Raw genomic sequence first — 25,402 nt, forward strand, 5'->3', positions numbered from 1 at the left:
GCTCCAAAATATCTGCTCCCTGGACACATTTAACAACATCCCCCAGAATGTCTCCATGCCCCAGTAAAGATGGTTGTCTCATGCCAGGTTTGGACACTGGCACAGCAAGAGGACATGGCTGTCCACTAGTACATGGTGGCTGAAACAATTGCACCAGTGGAAGCCGGAGAAGTAAATGAACGGTCTGAGGAATGACTGTTGGCCACTACAGAGTCACAAAAGCTGAGAAGAAGACTGAGCCTTCACAGTCAGCAAGGGCTCTCCAGTGAGTTGTTTTTTTTTCCCTGGGAACTACAGAAGTTGGCCTAGTAATAGCCAGGTACGTATACATGCTGTGACTGAGAAGGATGCTTCAGATGGGGTCAGAAATGCCAGAATGAGTTGGTCAGAAGGCAGTTTGTCAGATCATTTGCACAAACAGCACACTCATACTTTCACACATACACAATTTCCTCAAAACACTGTAATGCATAAGCAGCACTCTAAATTTCTGTCAGAAATCCCTTTAGAATAAATTTTGTCTGACAGAAAAAAATGCTAAGTAAGTTGTCACAGCATGAACACAAGCACTACATAACGCATAACATTCCTTGCCCAAGTAAAACACTTTCCCCAAAAAACTTTCCTTAATATACTAAAAAGTTTAAATAAGTAAGGAGGCAGGAGGGAAGGGATGACTACTGCAGCAATGATCTACTTGTGTAACTATACTTACACAACTGTATTATGTTTAACATTTAGATCATTGCTGCAGCAGACTAAACGTTATGAGTAGATTACCACAGCTTAGAAACATATAAGGAAGAGGAATGAATTAAGGGAATCTGGAAACCCCTAGAGAATGGTCTTAGCAAAACTTGTGCTGGACATGGAAAAGGACTCTAGTTTGCAATGATTAGTGAAAATACATACATAGAACCAAGTTGCTACATCCAGTACATTTCTAGAGTTTAACTTTTTCCAAAAAGTCACGGATGAAGCAAAGCCCTAGTAGAATGGGTCCTAACTGTGTCTGGAAGTGTCTTGTTGTGGTGAGCATAGCAAAAAGAAATAGCATGAAGTAACCAAATGAAAACCATTTACTTTGACCCTGGTTGTTCTTTGTATTTACCATCATAGAACAAAAAGAGTTTATTGGCTTTCCTGAAGGGTTTTGTTCTGTCCAAGTAGTATCTGAGCTGGTGAGAACATATGTAGGATTTCTGGAAAGAATACAGAGAGATTAAGAGTCTGGCTTAAACTAAACTCTCTGAAACCCTTTTAGGCATACAGAACAATTTACACCTTGTCCTTCTGGAAAATAAGGTAGGGTTGACTCATTATAAGAGCTTGTAACTCAGATACTCTTCTTACAGGTGTTAGAGCAAGGTAGTACAGTTTTCCAAGTTAAGAACCTCAAATCAGTTTGATGAGGTGGTGATATTGAAGAAATGTCAATTTTTCAAGTACAAAATTATGATCCAAAGGAAGAGACAGCCGGTTTCTATGTGGTTAGATATATAAAACTCCTTTCAAAATCTGCCTGACTTCATGAAAGGTAGAAATGTGACGTAGCAGAAATGGCCAAAAGATGAATCCTGACAGAAGAATGAGAGGCCCAAGCAAACAACTCACAGTAATAATCAATAAACAAAGGCAAGTGGGATGTGAAAGGGTCCTGGTTCTTATGGTGGCACCAACTAGAAAAACATTTTCATTTACATGATAATGATTTTCTATTACCGTTTTTCACCTCCAGGGAGGACATGCAGACTCCGCACAGAAGGCACTCCAGCTGAGAATCGAACCGGAGAACGTCTTGCTGTGAGGCAACTATGCTACTGCTGCACCACTGCGCCATCCAGGATATGGAAGAATATGGAAACAGAAATATGGAAGGATGTGAATGCCTTGAAGCTAGCAGTAAGTAATCACTTGAGCCAGACACTTTGTAAATACCCTTAGCACTGTGGACAGACCATAGGGTAAGACAGAGAATTGCTATTGTGATCCATACACAAAATATCTTATGAGATGCCTGAATTCCTTGCAAAGTGGAATGTGGTGATAAGCATCTTTTAGGGCCAATGTTATCATGAAGCTGTGGGTGGGACTGAATGGTAACAAAATCTGAAGGGATAAAATTTTGAATTTTGGTATCTTGACCATAGTTTGAAAAAAGAAGAAGTTTAGGACTGATCCCCAAGATCCCTCTTTCTGTGACCTCAGAAAAATACTTGCATACAATCCTTTGCCTATCTACGTTGAGGGAACAAGTTCTATCACTGCCTGAGCCAACACGTGCTCTGGAATATGTGGAAACATGGGCATCTGGCTGCAGGATGAGGGAATCCCAAGAAATGAGGGAAAGGTTTCCCATTGTCATCTGTATTCCTGTTGGATAAATCTCAGAAGCCACTTATCCAAAATAATCGTATCCCACCTAGGCCTAGTCTGAGGGAGAAATCTGACGGCTTGCCAGGATGGTAAGGAGATGGGGTAAAAAGAGACAGTCATTTAGACTTTCTGGACTGTTCTTGGTTCTGGGAAGTTCCCCTTATTATCTTTCAGCTTTCTTGCCAAATGCTTCTCAAAATTTTGCTTGTTATAACTTTGCTGACACAACTTAGTCTGTTTCCAGGAAAAATATCCTGAAAAGGAAGGAAGGTTTTTACTTTACTTAGAAAAAAAGGGTTAAAAAATCTCAGTGACACATTGATTCAATTTTTTTCTCTCTCATCAAACTTTTAAGGACCTCAGCAGCAGAGGGTCCAAATAACACATCTTTGTCAAGGGAAGACATCAGTAGAGTCATAAGAGCACTTTAAATAGTGTTTGTTTACCTCAGAAGAAGACACAATTAGGGGCTTTAATGAAGTTTTAACCTCATTAAAAGGAAGAAGGTTAACAGCGAATTTTTTGTGTTAACCTCAATGTATGAATCCAGCTGGCCAACCCAGTACAAAGGAAATCACCAAAGAATTTCTCCACAGCAAACCGTTTATCCAGTGAAACACATCCATACACTGAGGTGACAGTACAAAGTTAAGCACAGTTATGTAAGTTATGCACTTTCATCCCTATTAGAGTAGGTCTTCTTCAGAACTACCAACACTCATTAAAAAAACAAATCAGACATTTTAAAGTAAGACAGTTAACCAATAGGGTTTCACTAATTATGTGCCACTGACTGATTTGCTTTAGTATATATTTGTTTTTTTTTTATCTCTTTAGACCTTGATGACATTCCTTTCACAATTAACTGTACTAAACAAGAGGACTGTTTGAGGGAAGTATAATAAAGTTACTATTTTTACAAATGATGTATTAAAATGTGATGGTAGAGGTGGTGATTATAATATCATCTTAAAGAAAATGGAATATGAATAGTAAGTACATTTAAATACAGGTCAAGATCCTGGTTTAAATAGATGTGTGAATGTAAGATGTGTTTTAAAGTTTAATAGAGAGAAAAATTGATGATTAGTTCATTTTAATCATGTAATCCATGTTTGACTTGTTATACACAGCATGGAGGTTTGTTTGCTATTTATTCTGAAGAAGTCTTGCATCAGTTAGGATGAACATGCTTAACATCATTATATTTATTTATTTTCTTGGTCCAAGTGGTTATGTTATTTATTTTGAATAGGATGATTTCCTGAAAAACTGTTGTCACATTCTATTCAAAAGAAAAATATTTATCCACCCTAGTTTTTAGTCCCCAACTACATTTTCATTTTGTAGTGATGTACTGTCTATAGAATATAACGAGGGAATGAGCTGTCTACCAAAGAGGTAATACTATACTTTTTAATAGTTAGTTTGAGCCCATTTTTACTACACAGAGGGGTTATTAGGGAGAGTTAATTTTGGAGGGAATGAGTGTCAAAGGGTGACAACAATCCCCAGTCTGCAGTCATTTGCAAACTTTGTTAGCCAGAGGTCTTCATTCTCTGCTTGGAATGTGAGCAGAAAATGCTTAAAAGGAGAGGTTTAAGCACTAAGCCCCTGTGGGACATTTTCACAGTTTCTGATGAAACTCTTGCAACTGAAGTTGCACTGCGTTGGTTCTGTCTTTCAGACTGTTTGCTATCTATCTTGGCAAATGTGGGTTGACTCTTAAAAGATTTAGCATCTATATGATGCCAGCATGGGGAATAGTGTTAAAGGTCTTGGTCAAATCACAATATGCTGTGTGTACTGCATGACCATTGTCTGTAACAATTTCTGAGAAGTTTACCATATTTCATTGACATAATCTGTTGTTTGTCTTTCGGCTTTTTCCCTGTTAGGGGTCACCATAGCAGAACTCCGGTCCACTAATGATTGGCAGTAGATTTTTACAAAAAGCCGAGGTGCCAGCTCGACGCCCAACCTTCAACGAAGGCACGCCCATTTACGCACGCATGTCTTTCGAACGTTACCCAACCGTGGGGAGGACATGCAGACTCCACACAGAAGGCACTCCCAAGCCGAGAATCGAACGGGAGAACCTCTTGCTGTGAGGTAACAACGCTACCGCCGTACCACCACGGCATATTTTATTGACATAATCTACCTTTCACAAACCCAAACTGTTGGGTGACAAGTTTAACAAAATACTTGATATCATAATGTTTGAGGTCATTTATAATGTGTTGCATGGATTTGTAGATGAGGCCTGTAAGGCTGATAAGCCTGTAATTACCCAGGGTGATTGTCCAGCCTTTATTTGGGGGGTGAGGGCTATTACCACTGCAATGCACCACTCGTCTGGGACAAACCAGTAGCTAAACTTAAGTTAAACAGTTTAAGCAGTGTGTCTTCAAGGGCTTGTCTAACATAATTAAGCAACTGGGTATACTGTCTTGTCCTATAGAGGAAGTATTTTTGGTCTTAGAACTTTCAAAATTATTCTTAGAGATATTTTGGAGACTAACAGATTCAGATATTCCAGACCTATAGACAGAAGTGTCAGGGGTGAAATTGGCACTTGGAGCATTAACCACTAGAACTATATATTACAGACATGGAATAGCTCAGGCATTCTGTTGGTACAAATCTAGTTCACTGAAGCGCTAGTTTGTGACTGCCAGCATATAGTAGAGATGCTCCTCCAATGTATAACCTTGACAAAATGCTCTGATTTTTACAACCAATTGCCACCCCTAAATGTGAAACACTGCCAGTGAGTAACACATTATGACAAGCTTCACTCACTGAAATAAGTCACAGAAAGCCAAAGAAATTCCTCTGAATTCCACTCAGTTCGATGTGTACAAAAATTTATAGGCTTAACTCAGGGTGTGAAACAAGCTTTAACAAAACACAGCATTAAGAAGCATCATTACTTTTTAGGTCAATGGCTGAAGAAATGTAATACAGGATGTAATTGGCATACAAAATGCTACAGGCAGCCGAATTTTCTACCAAAACAAAGAGATCCTGGGAAGAAAATGCCTTATGGAGTTGGAAAAATAAAAACATTGCTTACCTGCAATTTTCAAATAAATCAGTGTTCTTTTAGAAGCTGAAACCACCACAGACAGCATAAAAAGCAGGAAGTGAGAGTTTGTTATAGGGTAGAATTACAATACTGCATTTGTATAATTCATGTTCTCTGTTTTATTTCTTGTGATCTAAATCTAATTGCTTTACATATAGTTTACACTGTCTTCCTTGTGCTAATAAAACACAACATGGAGAACCTGCTACAAAGGCTATGGATGATGTTTGTGCTAATCAGCATCTTTCCTTATTAAGGTAAATACAGCTAAATGACAATTCAAGAGGTAATCTGTTGAGCAAATTACCAATTAGAAACTGCCAAAACAAGAGTTATGCACTTACCGTATCTTGGCATCTGTGTTATCCTATGTCACTATTAATCATTCTTGGGTTGTAGGATCTGACATCGGATCCGAGCCGGCAACTTTACAGACAGCTTCTAGGCTCAAGCTCCTCTCACTCGCATGATCCCTTACTGCCAACTAACCCCTTAGATCGACTTTGCCCTAGAGTTAGAACACAGCGAAAAAAAAACTTAACCACCAGATAGGGCATCTCTACTTTCTCTAGGTCCCATAGGACAAGAAAGGAGGGGGGTGGGGGGTAGTGATGAATAGTGACATAGGATAACAAAGATGCCAAGTTATGGTAAGTACATAACTCTTTATCTGATGTTATCCATGTCCCTATTCTTCACTCTTAGGTCAGAGTCCCCAGCCACCCTAAACCCTGGGTGGTCTCATGGAAGGACATGTTGAATAACTGTGGAGCCAAAAGAATCCCTGTTCCTCGAGACAATGTCAAGTTTATAATGAGTAACAAAAGTGTGAGGAGTAGACCAGGTGGTTGCCACACAAATCTCATCTACGGAATGACGGGTCAGATAGCCAGCTGACGTATCCATAGATCTAGTGGAATGAGCTCTGAGTGGTCCTAGTAAAGGTAAACACTTAGACGAACAGACCAAAGAAGTACACATGGAAATCCAGTAAGAAATAGTAACTTCAGAAACCGTCCAACACTGTCTGCTAACAGGAAATGCTACAAACAGTTGGTCCAATTTGTGGAAACTCTTGGCTCTATCCAAGTAGAATCGTAACTGTCTATGAACACCAACAGCATGTAACAGATATTCCCCTTTATTAGAAAAGTTAGTGAAGAAAACTGGCAATTGAATTGACTGATTCAAATGTGCCTCTGTAGCTATCTTAGGCATGAAGGAAGGATTGGTTTGGACAGCCACTTTGTCTTTATGAAACAGCATGTATGGTGGTTTGATAGAAACAGCCTGCAACTCTGAAACCTTTCTTGCCAAAGTTATGATCACCAGAAAAGTGGTCTTTCATGATGAAAAATTTTATATCACATGTAGTAGCATGCTTAAAGAGACACTGTATAAGAGATTGCAGTACAAATGAAAGGTCCCAAGAGGGAGAAGGATCTTTAATAGGCGGCCGAAGCAGAAAAATGCCTTTCAAAAATGTCTTACAGAGATGAGAGGAAAAGGTAGGTTCTTCAAAAGCATGGAAATTAGAAATAGCCACCAATTGCACTTTGATAGTAGAGAAACTAGCTTCATCTTGAAAAAGTGAAGACAGGAACAACATGATATCTGGAATGGAAGCCGAGACGGGGTCTAGATTATAATGCTTGGCGCAAATAGAAAACCTTTTCCATTTACTTGCATATACCTTTCTAGTGGATGCCTTCTGAGAAGCCAGAATAATGTTTCTGACGGGTGATGTAAGCCTGGACTGATTCAGGATTACGGGAAGTGGACAAACCATACAGTCAGATGAAGAGTGTGAAGGTTGGAGGTCGGAAGCTGGGAGTAGTAAGAAATCAGATCCACAAGGGGATTTAGTACCCAAGGGGGTGCTTCAGATGAGACCGTAGGAGAGGAAACCACACCTGCTGAGGCCAAAAGGGGGCAATGAGGATCAAGGTGGCCTTGAGGCGACGAGTTTTCTAAAGCACTCTGTGAATAAGAGGTATAGGAGGATAGGCGTAAAGGAGACCTAGAGGCCAATCGAGAACCAGTGGATCCGTGGGGAACTCCCAGAGTGGGGGAATTAGGGCGAAATACCAGCCGCATTTGTAGTTGTGAGGGGAAGTGAACAGAGCACAGCTCAGACAACCCCAGCAAAGGAAAATCTCTCTTGCCAATGAAGGATTTAGGGGTCACTCATGAGGACTCAGGATGGCCCAGCTGAGTCTGCCTGCCAACATGTTGGACTCGCTGGGAATGTGCATTGCAAGGAGAAAGCTCCCCGAGGATATCGCCCAATCCCACACCCTCATGGCCTCACGACAAAGCAGATAATGGCATGAGCCCCCTTGCTTGTTGATGTACCACACAACTGCCATGTGTCCATGTGAACTGCAATAGTACTCAGAGGGAGGCAGTCCTGAAAAGTTTGCAACAAAGAAGGACTGCTCTCATATCCAGTACATTTATGTGCAGTTGGGTATCTGCGGAGGACCACGTACCTTGGACCATCTTTACCTGGTAACGCCAATCTCACCCCAACAGTGAAGCATCCGAGGTCACAGTGGCACTGGGGGAGGAAGAGAAAATGGTCTGCTCGCTAGGAGGTTGGGAGACTGAATCCACCAGAGAAGATGATGCCTGCACAATGGAGTGAGACAGATTGAGGCCATCATCAGATGAGACACAGAAGATGACTGCACCGCTACAGTCCACTGCAGAACCCTCATGTAGAATATGGTTAATGGCAACATATAGTTTGCTGCCACCATGGACTCTAAGGACCTAAGTATAAGGCAGACCTGAGGATGATTCAGATCTAGAAAGCATTGAACATGAGCTCTGATTAGATAAACACGTCGAAGAAGGAGCACTGCAATCTCTGACACAGTGCCCAGCCAAATTCCAATAAATTCCAAATTTTGGGATGGAAGCAGATTTGACTTGGGCAGATTCACTGTGATTCCTAACTGGTCAAACAGGCAAAGTAAAGTACTGAGTGGCTGTGATCTGTTGATGCTGGGTGGGAGCTGTGAGGAGCCAGTCGTCAAGGTAAGGAAACACCTGGGATCCCTGCAGTCTCAGGTGAGCTGTGACCATTGCCATGCACTTGGTGAACACCTGGGGGGCTGTGGTAAGACCAAAGGGCAGGGGCCTGATCTGGTAGTCATTGGCCCCCATGCAAAAGCAGAGATGTCTCCTGGAGTGCCTGTCTATTTTTATATAATAGTATACGTCCTGGAGATCCACAGAGCACATCCAATCATCCTTGTGTTGAAGGGGCACGACAGACTGGACAGTGACCATCCAGAACTTGGACTTCTCGACAGAGAGATTTAACCTGCTGAGGTCCAGAACTGGACATAGGTCCCCCATCTTCCTTGGCACCAAAAAGAAGCAAGAGTAAGTTCCGGATTCTTGTAGTCCTGGGGGACCTATTGGATGGCTCTGATCTGAAGAAGTCTGAGCACTACTTGCTGAGCTAACTTCCTCTGATGGGGTGGAGCATTGGAGAGGCCCTTACTGATTGGAGGGGGTGCCTGACAAAAGGGAATAAAACAGCCCCTGGAGATGAGGTTTAGCACTCAGCGATCTCTTGTAATATTTGCCCAGATCAGAGGGTGCAGTGATAAATAACCCCCGACTGTATCCAGTGCAGATCAGTTGGGCAGCGCCTCAGGACAGCTGGGAGGGCTTCTCAGAGAAAGGTTCCCTGGAACTTGGATTTTGCAGACCCCCTCTGCCCCGCGGGTGGCATCTGCCATTGAACCCTCAACCCTGATCTCTAGAAGAGGGCTTGCCCTGAGCATCCCGGAAGTAAGACTGCGACTTCTGAAACCACATTTTTCTAGTCCTTTCTTGCTTCTTGGAAAAGGACTGCTGAAGGGTAGAAAACTTGATTCCCACAGCCGACAAGGTCTTGCCTTCCTGCTCACTGTGGGTGAGTATTTCTTTGACCAAAGAAGGTAGCTCTATCAAAAGGGACATTGGTGTAGGACGTATTAAAAGACTCCACAAATCTGCAAAGGCGCAGCCAGGCATAGCGCCAAATAGTGATCCCTGTACCGGCCGCTCGTGAGACGCCTTCTGTGGCGTTGGAAATCAGCCTCATGGAGGAATTAGACAGGGAAGTGAGAATAAACAGCTTGGGACACATCTTATTTAGTTCCTCAGCAGGCAACAACTCAGAAAGGGAAGTGGTAAGCTCCTTGACCAAGTCCCTCTGGAATTGAGTGAAATGTATCAAGTAGTTAAGTGCCCACAGACCGAAGGTAGCTGAAGCGAAGACCTGCTTTCCTTGTCTGTCAATCACCTGGGACTCTCAGTGGGGGATGAAACAGATGTACTTTACTCTGTCAATTCTTTCTTGGTGGTGGCGGCTATGAAAAAAGCATCATCTGGCACGCCTTTTGACTAAAACTGTTTGTCGGAGGAGGGGACTCAGAAACTTGTCAGCATGTTTTGGTACCGGCTCCATAGTATCCAGCATCTGGCAATGAGGTCTATGAGATTGTCAGCATGGGGGAAACCCAGGATGTAGATGGCCCCATTCTGAAAGCCTTCAGGAACACAGACTCCTCGGAGGATGGGGGTAAAGAAGACCATCCGCCTTTAAGCTTGAGGATTTCTAAGATGTCCTCAAAGGAGACATCCTCGGGTAGAGATATGGAGGACCCAACCCCTTCATCGAGGTCCATATCCTCAGTGAGAGACTCTATAGGGGAGTCTAGGTGCCTCCTCTTGCACAATCTCTTCCAAGGCACCTCCTCTGGGTGGGGGGGACCCAAAAGGATGACTCTTGCCTGAAGGCTAGTTCAAGAGGGCTGACCAGGAACAGGATGAGAAGAGTCCACTCTCGGGAACTGGGATGTTCCCTGAAAAGCCAGGGAGGAATCTCTGGTGGAGGAAAATGTCCTCTCTACTACCCGGAAGGTCGAAGGGCTGGACGATGTCCCATCAGCACTCCCTGCAGGCAGGCCTGCTTGAGAAGAGGAAACAGAGCATGCCAGCACCTCCCGGCCTCCAGACAGTACTGGCCCCAAGCTGTTGAGGGGCGAAGTACCAATGGGAAGGGACTGGTCCAAAAACATAGGACCAGAACCCTCACCCAAGGACTCTGGGCCAAGAGGTCAGGCCCGGGACTCTGTCTGCCCAGGGTGAGCTCGAGCAGAGGTGGCCAGGGACTCACACGAGGTAGAGACAGAAAGGCCTCTAGGGACCCCCGTCTCCTGCTCAATGTGTCCTAGGGCCTGGAAATCCGAAACCAACTGAATCAGATGAGGAGAAGACATCGAAGGGGTAGGAGAAGAACCCTTGGCTAGATGGGCAGGGGATGCAAGAAGCCCCAACTCAATCTGAGTCTAGAGGAAGGACCTCATTATCTTGTTCATATTGGAGGGGAGCAAGCTCCTGCAGGACCTAGAAGAGGCAGAAGACCTAGCTGGAGATGGATGTCTGGACCCAAGGACCTCCTGTGCCTGTCCTGAGATTGGCTCCTGTGCCTGGTGGCAGAAGGGGACTGCCCCAAGTAATAACATAAAGGGGAGTCCTCAGTAATAATGGATCTGACACTGATCCTGGATCTGCCCGCCTTGGATCTAAGGACAATTGAGAATCTGAATGTTTGGGTCCCACATGACTCGGATCCCAGGAAGTCAGATCTGTGGCAGGTACAGATCTGGTCAGATCTGAAGGCCTCGATCTGGAGGCCATGGATCCAGGAGTAGACTCCCATGACCTTGGATCTGAGGACCTTAGTGTGGAAGCCATGGCTCTGGTGCTGGAGTCACAGGAACTAGGATCCAAGGAAGACAGATCCAAGGAGCTGGGATCCGACAGCCTAGGCTTTTTAGAGGAAGATGACCCAGGAAGAGAGGTGGCCTTCCTCTTGTGGTCGGAGGATCCCAGCTTGGCCGGGGACTGGGCCAATGGACCCTCTTGGACTATATCCTTCAGTAACAGCTTGTTCTGGAGCTCGACCAAGGCTCTGGGGTTGAATGCAGCACAAATGTCACATTCAACCTTTAGGTGTTTGGCGCCCAGACAATAGCGGCACTCCTCATGCAAATCGGACATGGGTATCTTCAAACTGCATAAGGAGCACCTTTTAAAGCCAACAGGTCTGTCAGACATGGCAGAAAAAAAAAAGCTATCTCCAAAACCTAAGGGACGCGTCAAAATCACTAACCGGAAGAATGCTAAGGCCAAAAAAACAGAAAGGACTAGCAATAACTAACAGAAACACTGACAGTGAAGAACTACTACACTAAAGTCTATATAGGCAAGAAACTAAAAAGGGCACCAAAACTCACAACAACAACAACAACAACAACTGCAAAACACAAAAAAGGGAGGGAAGGGAGACTATAAATTAGCTAAAAGAACAGGCTAACTATAGAAAACTACCAAACCACTAACAAAATGGAGAGTTAAGCCAAAAAATAGATCATTTTTTAAATTACTTATCCCCACTAGAGACTCCAGCCAAAGAATCACATCTGATGCTGAGTGCAGCAAATGAGATCTGGGGTTACAGGGCAGCAAGGGATCATGTGAATGGGCGGAGCTCAAAACTAGAAGCTGTCTGTAAAGTTGCCGGCTTGGATCCGATGTCGGATCCTACAACCCAAGAGTGAGGAATAGTGACATGGATAACATCAGATCAAATCTAAGTCTTCAATTTGTGTTTCTAGCACTATGAAATAGATCAGCTTTTTGCAATTTTGTGTCATTGAGCCTAAGGAAAAGAAATTCTATTACTGTTCTCTTGGCAGCCATTTAGTTCTTAAGCAACCAAGGGAAAGACTGAGCTAGTTACCATTCTGTAATGCTAAATCCATATTCTCATTTGCTTCTGCTGTCTATCTCCTACCTCAGCCCCTTTCAGCTCTGCACTTTCTTTCCACTCTGTCCTTTTTTGCATGCAATGTTCTTGATCAGTTTCCTCCCCACACACAAGTTTTTTTTTTATCTGTCCAACCTTCTTTATGTGTTTTTTCCTTACCCAAGTACCTCATACAGGCAAAAGTAACACGTGGGTACACAAATGCACCGTCAGATGTCGCAACTAAGCCAAAAAAAAAGAAGGAAACAACATTGATAATGTATAAAATTGTAAGCTTCGTTCCATCATACATTCAGTAATTCACCCAAATTAGTATGCTTTTTTCTTTTTTTCCATTTCCTGAAGAACACTAGTCTAAAAAAGATAATTCAATATGAAGTGGCATCTCACAGCAGCACAAGAAAGTCACAAGATGTAATCAAGCTCATATAAAATGCAGTGTTGTGTGAGTGAGGCAAAATATTTAAGTCACGTCTTCTGGATCTCATGGGTCAGAGTTCATTAACCAATAGAGTTCGAAGAAGGTGATTACAAATCCAAGTAGAACACACTAAAAGGACAATATCATGTTGGCATTCCACTACATAATAAAAATTACTGAAATATATTGAGCTGTGCAAATGAAGCAGAAAAGGTTATTAAAATGATAAACATTAGGAACTGCTGGTGTTAGAACCAATGCTATGTGGAATTGAAAATTTAAAGGTGTCATACCAATGCCATATCCTTTCATGCAGGTGAAATTCAGATTACGGAACCTAGGAATGGGTGGACACTCTCCCTGCATCGTCTTACAGACTCTAAGTGAGCCACTCCACTTCCCGTCTTTTCTACAACGAATTCTGTTGCTGCTTGGCACCTGTAAAAGAAAGTATACTAGAGAGAACCGTTTTCAAGTACTGCACACAGCTGCTATAGTTGCATGGACACAGATACACACACACACACACACACACACACAAACACACACACACACACACACACACACACACACACACACACACACACACACACACACACACACACACACCAATACGCATGTAGACGCACACGTGCATTTAAAGAATGACTACAGGGAAACATGACTGGAAAGTTTAGAAGATGAAAGGTGTGCCTAATTTACATTATATGCCACTTTTAGGGTGGTATTTCCATCAGTGCTCATAGTTTACAACACTAGTTCTCAAGACAAGTCACTTTTAATAAAAAGGGATAGGTTGCAAGTGGGAAGGGAGGAAATCATGAAAGAAAACAGCAAAAGGACTTGAGAAGAGGAGAAATAAGAAGTACAGTAGGGCAGCAATGGAAGGTGAGAAAGACAACGAAAATGACAACAATGGCACCATAAGAGGAGTATATTGCAAGGGGAATGGAGACTGAAATCTTGGAGAATTTCCCAGTACTGACAGGGCTTTAAGTGCAGTTAATAAGTTTAAGCAGCAAGAATGTAGCAGCATAGTCATCTATGCTGAGGGGTAAAGGAGCTTATCCTTTTGTAAAAAAATTAAAAAAAAAAAAAAAAAAGACTCAAAATGTGTAACAGTGAGTTTAGAAATTGTTAATCATGTTATAATTTCTGAACTGTCAGGACTTGCCAGAATAAGTGTCATACTTGTGACAGGAGTCCAAAGATTATAACACTCACTGTGTTAAATAAAAGAGTAGTAAAAAAAAAAAAGAGAGAGAAAATCACAACGGAAACAGATATGCAGGAGGCAATGCATGAAGACAGCTGAAGAGGGAATGTACCAAAGAAATAAGATGGAGAAAAGGCTTTGGAAGAAGGGCACTGGAAAAATGGCAGCCAATGGCAGGAGCTGTGGAGCAACAGAGAATGCAGGAATGGAGAAGACAACTATCTTGGAGAGATGAAACACAGTCACACTCAGGGTGGTGTTCAGCAGTGCCACAAACTTAAGAAGTAAGATGATTACACTGTAAGCACTAATACTGAAGAGTACAGCTTTTTTGTTTAGTATAAAGAAGGAAAGTACTAATGACAAGAAGGGATGTGACACAAGCAGTGTGGGAAAGACAGGGCTGACAACAAAAGTTGAGGTGTGTCCCTATATGTAACAGAAGGTTGGGAGGGGAAAGTGATATATGAAAAAAGAGAAAGGCAAGAAGAGATAGTAGACAGGAAAAGCTAGGTTGGCAAATACAGTCACAGGAAGATAAAGAACGAAAAGTAATCTCTTTAGCAATAAAATTATTTTGAGGTAAATGAATATGATGGCACACTAACACTTTATGCAGATCATCTGATGCAAGTAAGAAAAATGATGCCCTAGCCAGAGACAGAACGAAATGATGGACAAAGAAGAAGACGGCAGTTGCAATGGGAGAAATAAATCTGTCAGGAGTATACTGGAGTTTCCCATCTTCCTGCGGCAGATGAAACAGTGCTGTTAGAACCAGGAACTCATACAATGCACAGGGGAAGAAGGTGTAAGAACTACAATCAGGGCTCCATTGACTAAAGAATACCACGGAAAGGAATGGTTCACACTAGGCACTGAGAAGAGCTAGACAGTCTGGGTCTAAAATTATAGTGGGTATGATTACAACAGAATAAGGGGTTCAAAACAAGGGATCTGGGTAACAGAAAGAAGAACAAAGAAGTGGCAGAGCAAACGGAACATAAAAGCATATCTCTGGAAAGGTATGGTAAAAAATTAGAAAAAAGGGTGTCAAAGCAAAATGAAAAAGGATAACAAAAAAATCGGATTCACTAGGAAACTGAAGAATGTCATAACAGAAAAGGAAGAAAAGATACAAAGAATGCTAAGAGAAAAGTTGAATCACTGAGAAAGTTATACAGAGAATTGAACCAAGGTAGTGATGTGTTTGTAAAGTCTAATGGGGAAATCAAAAAAACTATATCAGCAAACAGAAATAAGAACGTCTGAATAAAGAATGATTTGACTTCTTTACTAAAGTGCTTGGGTTTTTGAAGCCCTGAGACTCCAACAGTTTGGACTTTGTGAATGGTTTTACTTTTTTTTACTCAGGGTCCTAAAGGTGAAGAAAGTATCTTAACAGACAGAAAACAGTTGTATAATAAACTTTTCATAACAGTAGGTGTTCGAATAGTTAACAGTTGCAGTAGCTGCAGCTTTATGGGATGTGTATTGCCAAGATTGTACCAGCCAGCCAGCTTCCAAAGCTTTAGGGAAGCTTCCCCACACCCTAACCACTACAGCACTCAAAGACAGCAGGATAAAAACCTCTTCAAATTTCAGAGCTTTTCTTCCCTTAGAACAGGAAGGCTAAAGCCTTGAGACCTAAATATGAGTTATGGTAAGTTTACGAAACAACTGTACTATGCTCATAGATCACTGTTGCAGTAGCCTAATCCATATGGGATGAATACCAGAGATTAGAAGGAAAAGAAGGAAGGAAGAGGAAGTAAGATGTGAGAACAGGAGCTCCTGGAGAACAGTCCAAACAAAGCCTGCTCTAGACTTATATAAAGAATCTTCTTAGCATAACTTAGTAAAAGTGTGGCCAAATGACTAAGTTGCTATTTTTGGTATGTTTCTAATGTCCACTCTTTTCCAAGAGAAAATGGAGCTATAGATGGCTCACTATAGGAGCCAATAACTACATTTGGGTAATCCTGCTGGCAGGTTGCCCTCAGTCGGCCTGAATTCCAAAGTCTTGGGTCCTGTGTCGGCTGCTGTCGCCTCTTCCCTGACGTCAGGTCGTCAAGGGTATAAAAGAAGCAGCCAACGCCATTTTCTTCAGTTTTTCTTGCCCCAGATATCAGGTGGCCCCTAAAAGGGTAGCCAAAATTTATATATCTATAAAAATACATACGCCAAGATAAACTTTACCTTCATCTACAAGCAAATACACCACATAGGTTGTAGAAATCAGAGAAGGAAAGAAAAGTTCCAGAAGGAAAAAGGGGGATGGCGGGTGGGTAACCTGGACTGCAACAGTGAATACACTCGAACATCTACATTTATGGTAAGTGTACACAACTGTACTACGTTCTTCGTGTTTCACTGTTGCAGTCATTACATTTGGGTACAGTCCCAAAGCTATGGTTGGGAGGCTGGAGCTAAACAGCATTAGTAGCGGCTATGAGGCCCTGCAGAACTGCAGTGGCAAAGCCTGCCCTGGATTTAGAGTAGAGTGGCAGATGATAGTGCTTTGTAAAGGTGTGCACTGAACTCCAAGTAGCAGCCTCTAAAATGTCTTTGGTTGGTACTCCCCTGAGAAAGGCTGCTGAAGTGGCTGCAGCTCTGGTTGAATGTGACCTAATGCCCTTAGGCACTGGCTTGCCATGGTGTAAATAGCAGAAATGAATGCAGTGGCCTATCCACTTTGAAATAGTCTGCTTTGAGATAGCCTTTCCATGTGATCCTGCAGCATATGCCACTAGTAATTGCTCTGTCTTCCTGAAAACTTTGGTTTTGTCCAAGTAGAATCTAAGTTGTCTGTGTACGTCCAAAGAATACAGAATTCTCTCCCCCCTTGTTCTGTGGATTTGGATAAAAAGTTGGCAGATGAATAGTTTGGTTAAGAGCCACACTGGACACCACCTTAGGCATAAATGTTGGGTTTGTCCTCAGAGAGACCCTGTCTGGATAAAACATGATAAAAGGTTTCACAGCCATGAGTGCTTGTAGCTCTGAATCCCGTCTTGCAGAAGTTATTGCTAGGAGCAGAGCTGTTTTCCAAGATAAAAACTTTATGTCAGCAGTAGCAGCAGGCTCAAAAGGAGGCAGGGTGAGTTTTTTCCAAGACATAGTTGAGGTCCCATGCAGGCACTGGTGCTCTCCTTGGAGGCCTTAAGTTTTTGGCTCCTCTGAGATACTGCTTTAATAAAGGATGAGAAAAAGATTGGTGGCTCTGTATTGTAATGAACCGAAATGGCAGAGACATGAATTTTAATTGATGAAAAAAATAGGCCTTTGTCCAGCATCTCAGTTAAGTATTGCAAAATCTGAGGAATGTTTGGAACAGCTGTATTGTTTCCTTGTGTCTGGTTCCAAGCACAGGATCTCTTCCATTTTCCAGCATAAGACTTTCTAGTACTAGGCCTTCTGGCTTCCAAAATGACATCCATCACAGCTTTACTGAGAGGTGTGTTTCGTATGACTACATTATCCGCCATGCTGCCAGGTTTAAAGGACTGAGTTGGCTGTGTAGGATCTGATTGTTTTGCTGGGACAGTAGATGAGGTATTTGAGGTAAGGTCCAAGCTGGGCATTGAGTCAAGTCCCTTAGGATTGGATACCAGTACTGGCGGGGCCAGTCTGGGGCAATCAGAATCATCTTTGGCTTCTCCTGTCTGACCTTTAGGAGTACCTTGGGGAGGAGAAGCAGTGGAGGAAAGGCATATACTGATAGGTTTTTCCAGCTGAAAGATAGGACATCCACTTTCAATGCTTGTCTGTGATAAGTCCTTGTACAAAATCTTTTTAGTTGGTAGTTGCGAGGGGAGGCAAATAGACCTATGTCAGGCAGCCCCATTTCCTTGTTAACATGCTGAAGACTTGTGGATCCAGCTGCCACTCATGGGGATCCGTGAGGTTTCTGCTTAGTTCATCTGCCAGACTGTTTTCCTTTCCTGGCAGGAATTGTGCCTGCAGATGTACTTGGTAAGTCAATGCTGTGTCCCACAAAGTCATGGTTAGTCTGCAAAGGGGGTAAGAATGTGTGCACCCCTGCTTGTTTATATACCACATGACCGTGGTGTTGTCTGTCTTTATCAGTAGTTGTCCTGGATGACGTAGGTTCTTGATGGCTGTCAAGGCATTTTGAACAGCTAGCATCTCCTTTTGATTTAAATGCAGATGCATTTGGTTTGAGGACCATGTGCCCTGAATGCATTTTCCTGCCATGTGGGCCCCCCAGGCATAATCTGAAGCATCTGTTGTTAGTGTCTGCCTGGCTGGGGGTAATGTGAATGGCTGTCCCTTGTTCTGGTGACAATTCTCCGCCCACCATCAAAACTCCTGTTGCAGGCAGGGAATGAGAGTAATCATTGTTTCCAGGCTGTGGCAATGTTGATTCCAAACACTTTTTAGGTACCATTGAAGTTTCCTCATATGCAGTCTTTCATATGGAATTAGTAGGATGCATGATGCCATGAAGCCCAAAGCCTGCAGAATTTTTCTTGCAGATAACTGGGCCTTTGATGCCAACATTTTGAAATATGTAGTCAGTTGCTTTTGTTTCTCTGGTGTGAGATAAGCCATCTGGGCAGTTGTATTTAAGCTTGCACCCAGGAATATTATCTCTTGAGAGGGTACTAGTTTTGATTTCTTTTCGTTGACTGTGTACCCTAGGCATGTTAGAAGTCTTTTCAAAAACGCCAGATGCTGTAGAAGAATGTCCATGTTCTCTGCTTGAATTAGACAGTCGTCCAAATAAGGATATATTTGTATTCCTCTTTGTCTGCAGAATGCAATTACTGGTGCCAGGCACTTTGTAAAGACCCTGGGCGCAGTAGATAAGCCAAAGGGCAGTGCAGAGAATTGGTAATGCATTGAGCCAGCCTTGAATCTGAGGTATCTTCTGCATGATTGTCTGATTGGGACGTGCAGGTATGCCTCTTTTAGGTCTAAAGTCACAAGCCAAGCATTCTGGCCCAGCATGGGCAGAAGCTGCTGTAAAGTCAACATTTTGAATTTTGGTATATCCAGGAATGTGTTCAGAATAGATAGGTCCAGTATTGGTCTCCAGGCCTTTTCTTTTCTGGGTACCAAGAACAGTCTTGAGTAAAATCCTTGTCCCTGCTCTTGCTCTGGTACTTGTTGAATGCCCCCCATGTCCATTAGGAATGAGACTTGTTTTTGTGCCTCTTCCCATTGATGTTTTGGGAGGTCTGGCCAGCCGTTTGCCTTTGGCAGGGTATGGAAATGGAACTTGTAGCCTTGTGACACTATATTTAGAACCCACTTGTCCAGGGTTATAATGTGCCAATTTTGAGAAAAAAGTGCTAATTTTCCCCCTAAGGGTGCTGCCAGGACATAACTGCTTGGTGCCGTCAGGGGGAAGTCATTGGGACTGTTTCCTGTATGGCTGTGATTTGTCTTCTCCAACTTTGGAGGTAGAAGCACCACATTGCTTTGACCTGTATGAACCTTGCGCCTGGGTTCTGCCTGTAGGACGTCCGGATCTGCCCCTTTGAGGTCTGTCTGATACAGGAAAGGACCAATTCTTTGTAGGTCAGTGTCTACTAAACCTAGGTGGCTGTACTTGTAAAAAATCTTTGACAGTTTGCATAGATTTAGCTTTGTCCTCCATTTTCTGTGACACCTCTGCCTTAACACCTAACAAAGTATCATGCTGTAAAGGTGCATCTAATAATTTAACTTTAACATGATCAGGCAGATTTTGTTTCTTTAACCAAGCATGCCTCCTAATTACAGAACCCGTAACTGTGGCCCTGCAGGAGGCCTCCAAAGAATCAAAACCACATTGCAAAGTATGCTTTCCAACTTGTTCAGCTGCATGCAATAAATCCTGCATTTCCTTGTTTTCTGCACATTCAGAGTTTAACAACATTTTCTGTTTAAGCAATGCCATGACATGTTGCTGATATTTGAGCATATGAAACTGACAGTTTAAGGCCCTTACAGCCAAGGTAGCAGATGTGTAAAGCTTTTTTCCCCATCTATCCAGTGCCCTAGAATCCCTGTCAGAGGGGGTAGGGTTTTTTGCAGCGGAAGCCTTAACTCCTTTGGGACCCTGTGAAATAGTTCCTGGGTCAGCAGCAGGGTTTTTAAAAAGGAATTTATGAGAGTCAGGAACCCTGTAATATCTGTCAGGCTTAACAGGAGCTGGAGGTAAGGAATCAGGGGTCAGACTAGACTCCGAAAACACATCATCTACAATGTCTAACACAGGTGGAATGGCTAGAGGCCTGTGTTGAGGTAGTAAAAGAAAATCCCTGAGCCTCATTTTAGATTCTGAAAAATCTTGGCTCTCCCAGTGGAAATGCTCCCTCATGGTATGCAAGGTTTCCCCAAAAGAATAGTCCTCTGGAGGAGAAGCTGAAGGTATAGATTCTTCAGCATCAGAATCCTCATAGGGGGTAGAGAATATTCCTGATCAGAAGAGGAATCAGAAGAAATAGAAACCTGATCTGAAGATTCATAGTCAGTCTCTTGCCTAGACCTCTTATCAGGAGGGGGATGGGAACCCCTGATCAAGGTAATCAAGTCTTCGGCATCTGTTTTTTGGGCATAGAGGCCTGTCCACATGGCTCTTGAGTTTGTTTCTTTGCTTTAGAAGGTGCTTTAGTCTTTGCCTTTGAAGCTGAAGTCGGTTTAATGTAAAGATGTTTAGGTCTGAATACACCCTCAGAAGCCGGTGCCTGCTCAGCGTCTCTGGACCCATCTGAGGAAATAGTGTCCGAGGCTCCAATATCTTGAGTTTCCAGTGGCATAGCCGACTCCACGTGGGAGTCGGTTGCGGCCTTCGACTCTAAAGTAGCAGGCGTCAGGGGCTGCAAAAGCGCCTCACTGAGAACCAGCGACTGGCTTAGGAGAAGCTTTGTCATCTGTTTTGGACCTCGGTTGTTTATCTCTCTCCTTTTCTTTGTGTTTTTTGTGAACTCCAGTAGTTGGATGGCTTTCCGACGTCATTTCTGGATAATTAAAGCGGCGTCCAAAAATGGTTAAAGCAAAATCATACCAACGCTTAATAGTGCGTTGGTTAAATCTAGCACAAAACCGACAACCAGAAATGTTGTGATCAAGGCCTAGGCAAGGAATGCAGTAAGAATGAAAGTCCTTATGAGGTATTTGCTTTCCACAAGAAATACAATTATTAACTTTTTCTGACATTGGTCTGGAGCAAGAAAAAAGTTTCCCCAAAGGGGTACTTAGCTTTTTTGAAGACTTCGGGTCTGAAACTCGAACACGAAAATCTCAGGAGTCGGCCGACCGGCACTTGCGAACTGCTTCTGCTTCGGGCATTGCGCAGCAAGAAAGACTGAGGAAAATGGTGTCGGCTGCTTCTTTTATACCCCTGACGACCTGACGTCAGGGAAGGGATGACAGCAGCCGACGCAGGACCCAAGACTTTGGAATTCAGGCCGACTGTGGGAAACCTGCCAGCAGGATTACCCAAATGTAATGACTGCAACAGTGAAACACGAAGAACATCTGAAGGGGTCCCGGAGTGGTGGCGTCTCTCTCGGAAAGGCGATGGAAGACGGGAAAGTACTGGATCCAGAGAAGACGCATATCGGGTCAGAGGAAACTTCTTTGGCTCTGAGTTTGTCGGATCCGATGATGTAAATCTGGTCTCAGAACATCAGATCCAATTGAGACTTTAGATCTGATAAAATCAGATCCAATTGTTTTTTTTGGATACCTTAAGAGGTGGTTCTGTAGTAGTGTCTGAGCTTCGAGAAAAGTATCCGGTAAGGTTTGAAGGATGCTTCTTGGCCTCCTTTTTCTCTATATTCATGGGGGTTTGAGCCCCAGATATAGTCTCAGAAAAGGTCATCAGGAGCAGACCTTTCACAATAAGCTTATTTTTACAGTCTGCTAAGGCCCGTGGATTAAAGGCCTTACATATGTCACAAGACTCTTTTAAACGAGCAGAACCTAAACAGTACATACAAGAATCATGTGCATCTGACAGAGGGAATCTTGTGGCCCCAGGCATTACATTCCTAAAATCCTGGATGGTTTCTCAGCCATTGCGATGAAAAAGACTGCACTAACAAGAAAAAAGAAAACTTTTTTTATATATAGAAAGAAAAGAATAGAAAGTAAGTGAAAAGTTGTCAACAATGGTAACTGAAGGAGCTACCACAAGGGTATAAATTAAGAAAAAGTAATACCAACAATGGTAATGCTAAATTAAACAAAGAAGTGTAGAAAGGAGAAGGGAGGAATATATTATATAAAGACTACACACACACACACACACACACAAACATATAATGCTTTACTCATAAACCAACAGTAAAGCTTGAGAGCTAACAGCGACCATGTCCGTTCACGAAGGCGGAAAATGAGATCTGAGATATGGAAGGAGACTTGGCCATTACGGGTAAGGGAGGAGCTCGAGAGTTTTCAGTATCCACGAACTGTAAAATATGGCTGAGCTGGATCCGAGGGTCAGAGCTAACCCACTTATTGAGGAATGAATGAAACTTGCCAACATCAGCTCACTTGTTTTCCACAAAAAGTGATCATTTGCATGGGAATCCCTACAAGAAATCAAGGCTGTCTGTCGGCCACAAAAGGCATCTGATGAGTGGATAACGGAGCCTTAAACAGCTGGTCTTGTTTCCTGATAGTTAGGTAAAACATTTTACTGACAACCACTAAGTACACTAGCCCTTTGCACAGGAATCCCTACAGGAAATCAAGGCTGTCTGTCAACAGCAAAAGGCATCTGATGAGTGGATAATGGAGCCTTGAACAGTCGGTCTTGTTTCCTGACAGTTAATCTGTTAGGAAAAATGTTTTACTGACAACCACTAAGTACACTCGTCGAAGCCCCTAGCAAGCAGAAATGACAGAAAAGTAGCATTTTTCAGCATAAAAAAGTGATCATTTACATGTGAATCACCACAGGAAAAGAACAGTTGTGTAAGTTGCACTTTAATGTTTCAAAACCAACAGCTTATAATTAAAGAATGACAATTCTCATACAAATTTGTATAAAGTATTCTAAAACATCTAAAAAAAACTTGTTGAGAAAAAAAATGTTTCACAACTTAAATGACTCTAATCTTAAAGGCACAGTTAATATTGACAATCATTTAGTGTAGGAGTTACACTGGCATTCGTCTACAGCTGTCACTGCAACACTCTAATTTCTAAAAGAGTTCTCCAGTCCCCACCTCTCTGACAAATGTCTGCCTTTTCTAAAACCAAAAATAAAAAATGTTTAAAATGTAAACAATTGTATTACTTGCCTAGCTAGGGTGTTGGTTAATCATCCTGTTTAATACAGTAAGTGTGCTAGTATATTCACTGCTTTAAAGCATTAACAGTTTTACCAATATTGAAAGCCTTCAGGAATTCACAAGTGAGGTATACCACACTACCCGTATTACAATTGTATCAACCAGGTTTTCTCCATTTTCACATAGTAGACATGATAGTGCCTCTTTCTACTGTATTAATGAAACTGCACTGTGCACACCTACCACATTTGTGTGCTTGCACAGAGTGACACCCCTGTGCTTGTACTTTGTTTCTCAAGCAAGTTCTTAAAATTTCACCTCCTTCTATATACAAAATTAACTGCACATCCTAAAACATCTTTGGCCAGTTTTGCCTCTTCCAACATCCAACAAAATGTCTGAATTATGTTAGCTATTCTTGCACTATCAGTAGTATAGTCCATTAAAAAATTAATTTTGGTATATGTTGCTTCATTTACTATTGTTTCACCTTTATTTAAACAACAGTTACCCAGGCCGTTTTAAATAACTGGTATGCCTTTTGTCTGTACCTCGTCCATTGTTCATATGTTCTAGGTGTATACTAGGCTAATGACCTCTGGAGCCACTATAAGCCTAGCTACGTAACCCAAATGTATCCCGAGAGTTATTGTGCCTTAGAGGTTATTTTAAGGGGTGTATGTTAGGGCATGCTGTAACAGATGCTTTTGCCCATCAGAGGCATAGGTGTCAGACCATGGATGAATTTCTGATTTTCCATCCACTGGTTCAGGTTGCACTTAAGCCTATTTCAGAGATTGAGGATTCTCTGAGAAATGTACATGTCCTTCCAACATGTCCTATTTAAGCTGTAGACAAAGTTTAAATTCTTAGATCTAGTACTTCTGGTGCTGTTCATTTTGTAGATATGCAAAAGAGCCATCCGAGCAGGATCCAAGGATGTCTTGTATGCTAGGCATAAATTACCTGGCATAAGTCTGTAGTCTTACAACCTTAGACAAGTGTTGGTCAAAAGTCAGGTTACTTTCAACATAGGTCCCTAAATCCCTGACTACTGTGTTTTCCCTTAGGGATGTAGTTTCCCCTGGGTGGCTAATTTTCCAAAAAAAGAAGTTATGTACTTACCATAACATTCCATGTGTGTTGTCCATCTCGATCTTTATTCTCACTGATGGGTCGGATCCGATGTGTCGGATCCATCTCGGCCTTTACAAAAGTTCAAGGACTTCAGCAAAACTCGTGGGCCTCCTTCCCTACCCATAATGCAGTTCCCTGACTTCCTCAGATCTTGTTTGCCCACCTAGAAATCATAAGAAAAGCAACAACTGTTTATCATAAGAAATGGGTATACAGTAGTAATACTTATTAAGAGTCCATGTTAGCATTTCTGAGGCTATGTAGATCCAAAATCCAGTGTCTACTTGGTCTCACAGGAAATATGGAGGGGGGCATGGAGGGTGGGTTTGTGAGAATAAAGGTCGAGATGGACAACACACATGGAACTTTATGGTAAGTACACAACTTCTTTATGTGTTGCTGTCAATCTCACCTTTATTCTCACTGATGGGACTGAGTCCCAAGCAACTTAGTTCCTGGGTGGCTCATGGGAGAATATTCCTCAGAACCATAGAACCAAAGGAAGCTCTACTCCTGGAGGCCAAATCCACTTTGTAATGATTAATAAAAGTATGCAGTTTTAACCACGTGGCTGCAGCGCAAATATCGTCCCAGGGTATCCTTGCTTGATAAGCTGTAGACGTAGCTACCGATCTGGTGGAGTGTGCTTTAACAGGGAAGGGAAGAGACTTGTTTTTAGGGTGCATATGTAGGATATACAAAGAGTGAGCCATATAGATAAGGTAATCTTTGACACTGGTTGACCTTTTCTAGTCTCGGAGTAGGACACGAAAAGATGTTCTGATTTTCTAAACCCCGAAATTCTGTGCAAGTAGAAACATAATTGTCTATGTAAGTTTAGAAGAGGCAACACATAGTCACCTTTGTTCTGGTAGTTTGGAATGAATACTGGCAGTTCAATGGATTGATTTAGGTTACTTTCTGACACAATCATTGGAAAAAATGAGGAGTTAGTGTGTAAAGAGACTCTACCTTAGGGAAAAACAAGTAAGGAGGTTTTGTGGACAAGGCTTGCAGTTCCGAGACTCTTCCGGCTGAGGTAATAGCCACAAAAACAGCGTTTTCCAAGACA

At 42.5% G+C, this 25,402-nt stretch overlaps 1 protein-coding gene across 1 annotated transcript in view; it reads right to left on the reverse strand.

The window, feature by feature from the left end:
* PAPPA (pappalysin 1) overlaps positions 1-25,402 on the reverse strand; it is a 3,990,201-nt gene that overhangs the window by 366,822 nt on the left and 3,597,977 nt on the right. Inside the window, exon 19 of the mRNA XM_044058178.1 lies at positions 13,017-13,161. Coding sequence (XP_043914113.1) covers positions 13,017-13,161 — 145 coding nt within the window. The remainder of the gene's footprint in view (positions 1-13,016; positions 13,162-25,402) is intronic.

This window comes from Protopterus annectens, chromosome 16.part0, assembly GCF_019279795.1.
Source record: "Protopterus annectens isolate FY-2018-M chromosome 16.part0, PAN1.0, whole genome shotgun sequence".
In the NCBI taxonomy this organism is placed as follows: Eukaryota; Metazoa; Chordata; order Ceratodontiformes; family Protopteridae; genus Protopterus; species Protopterus annectens.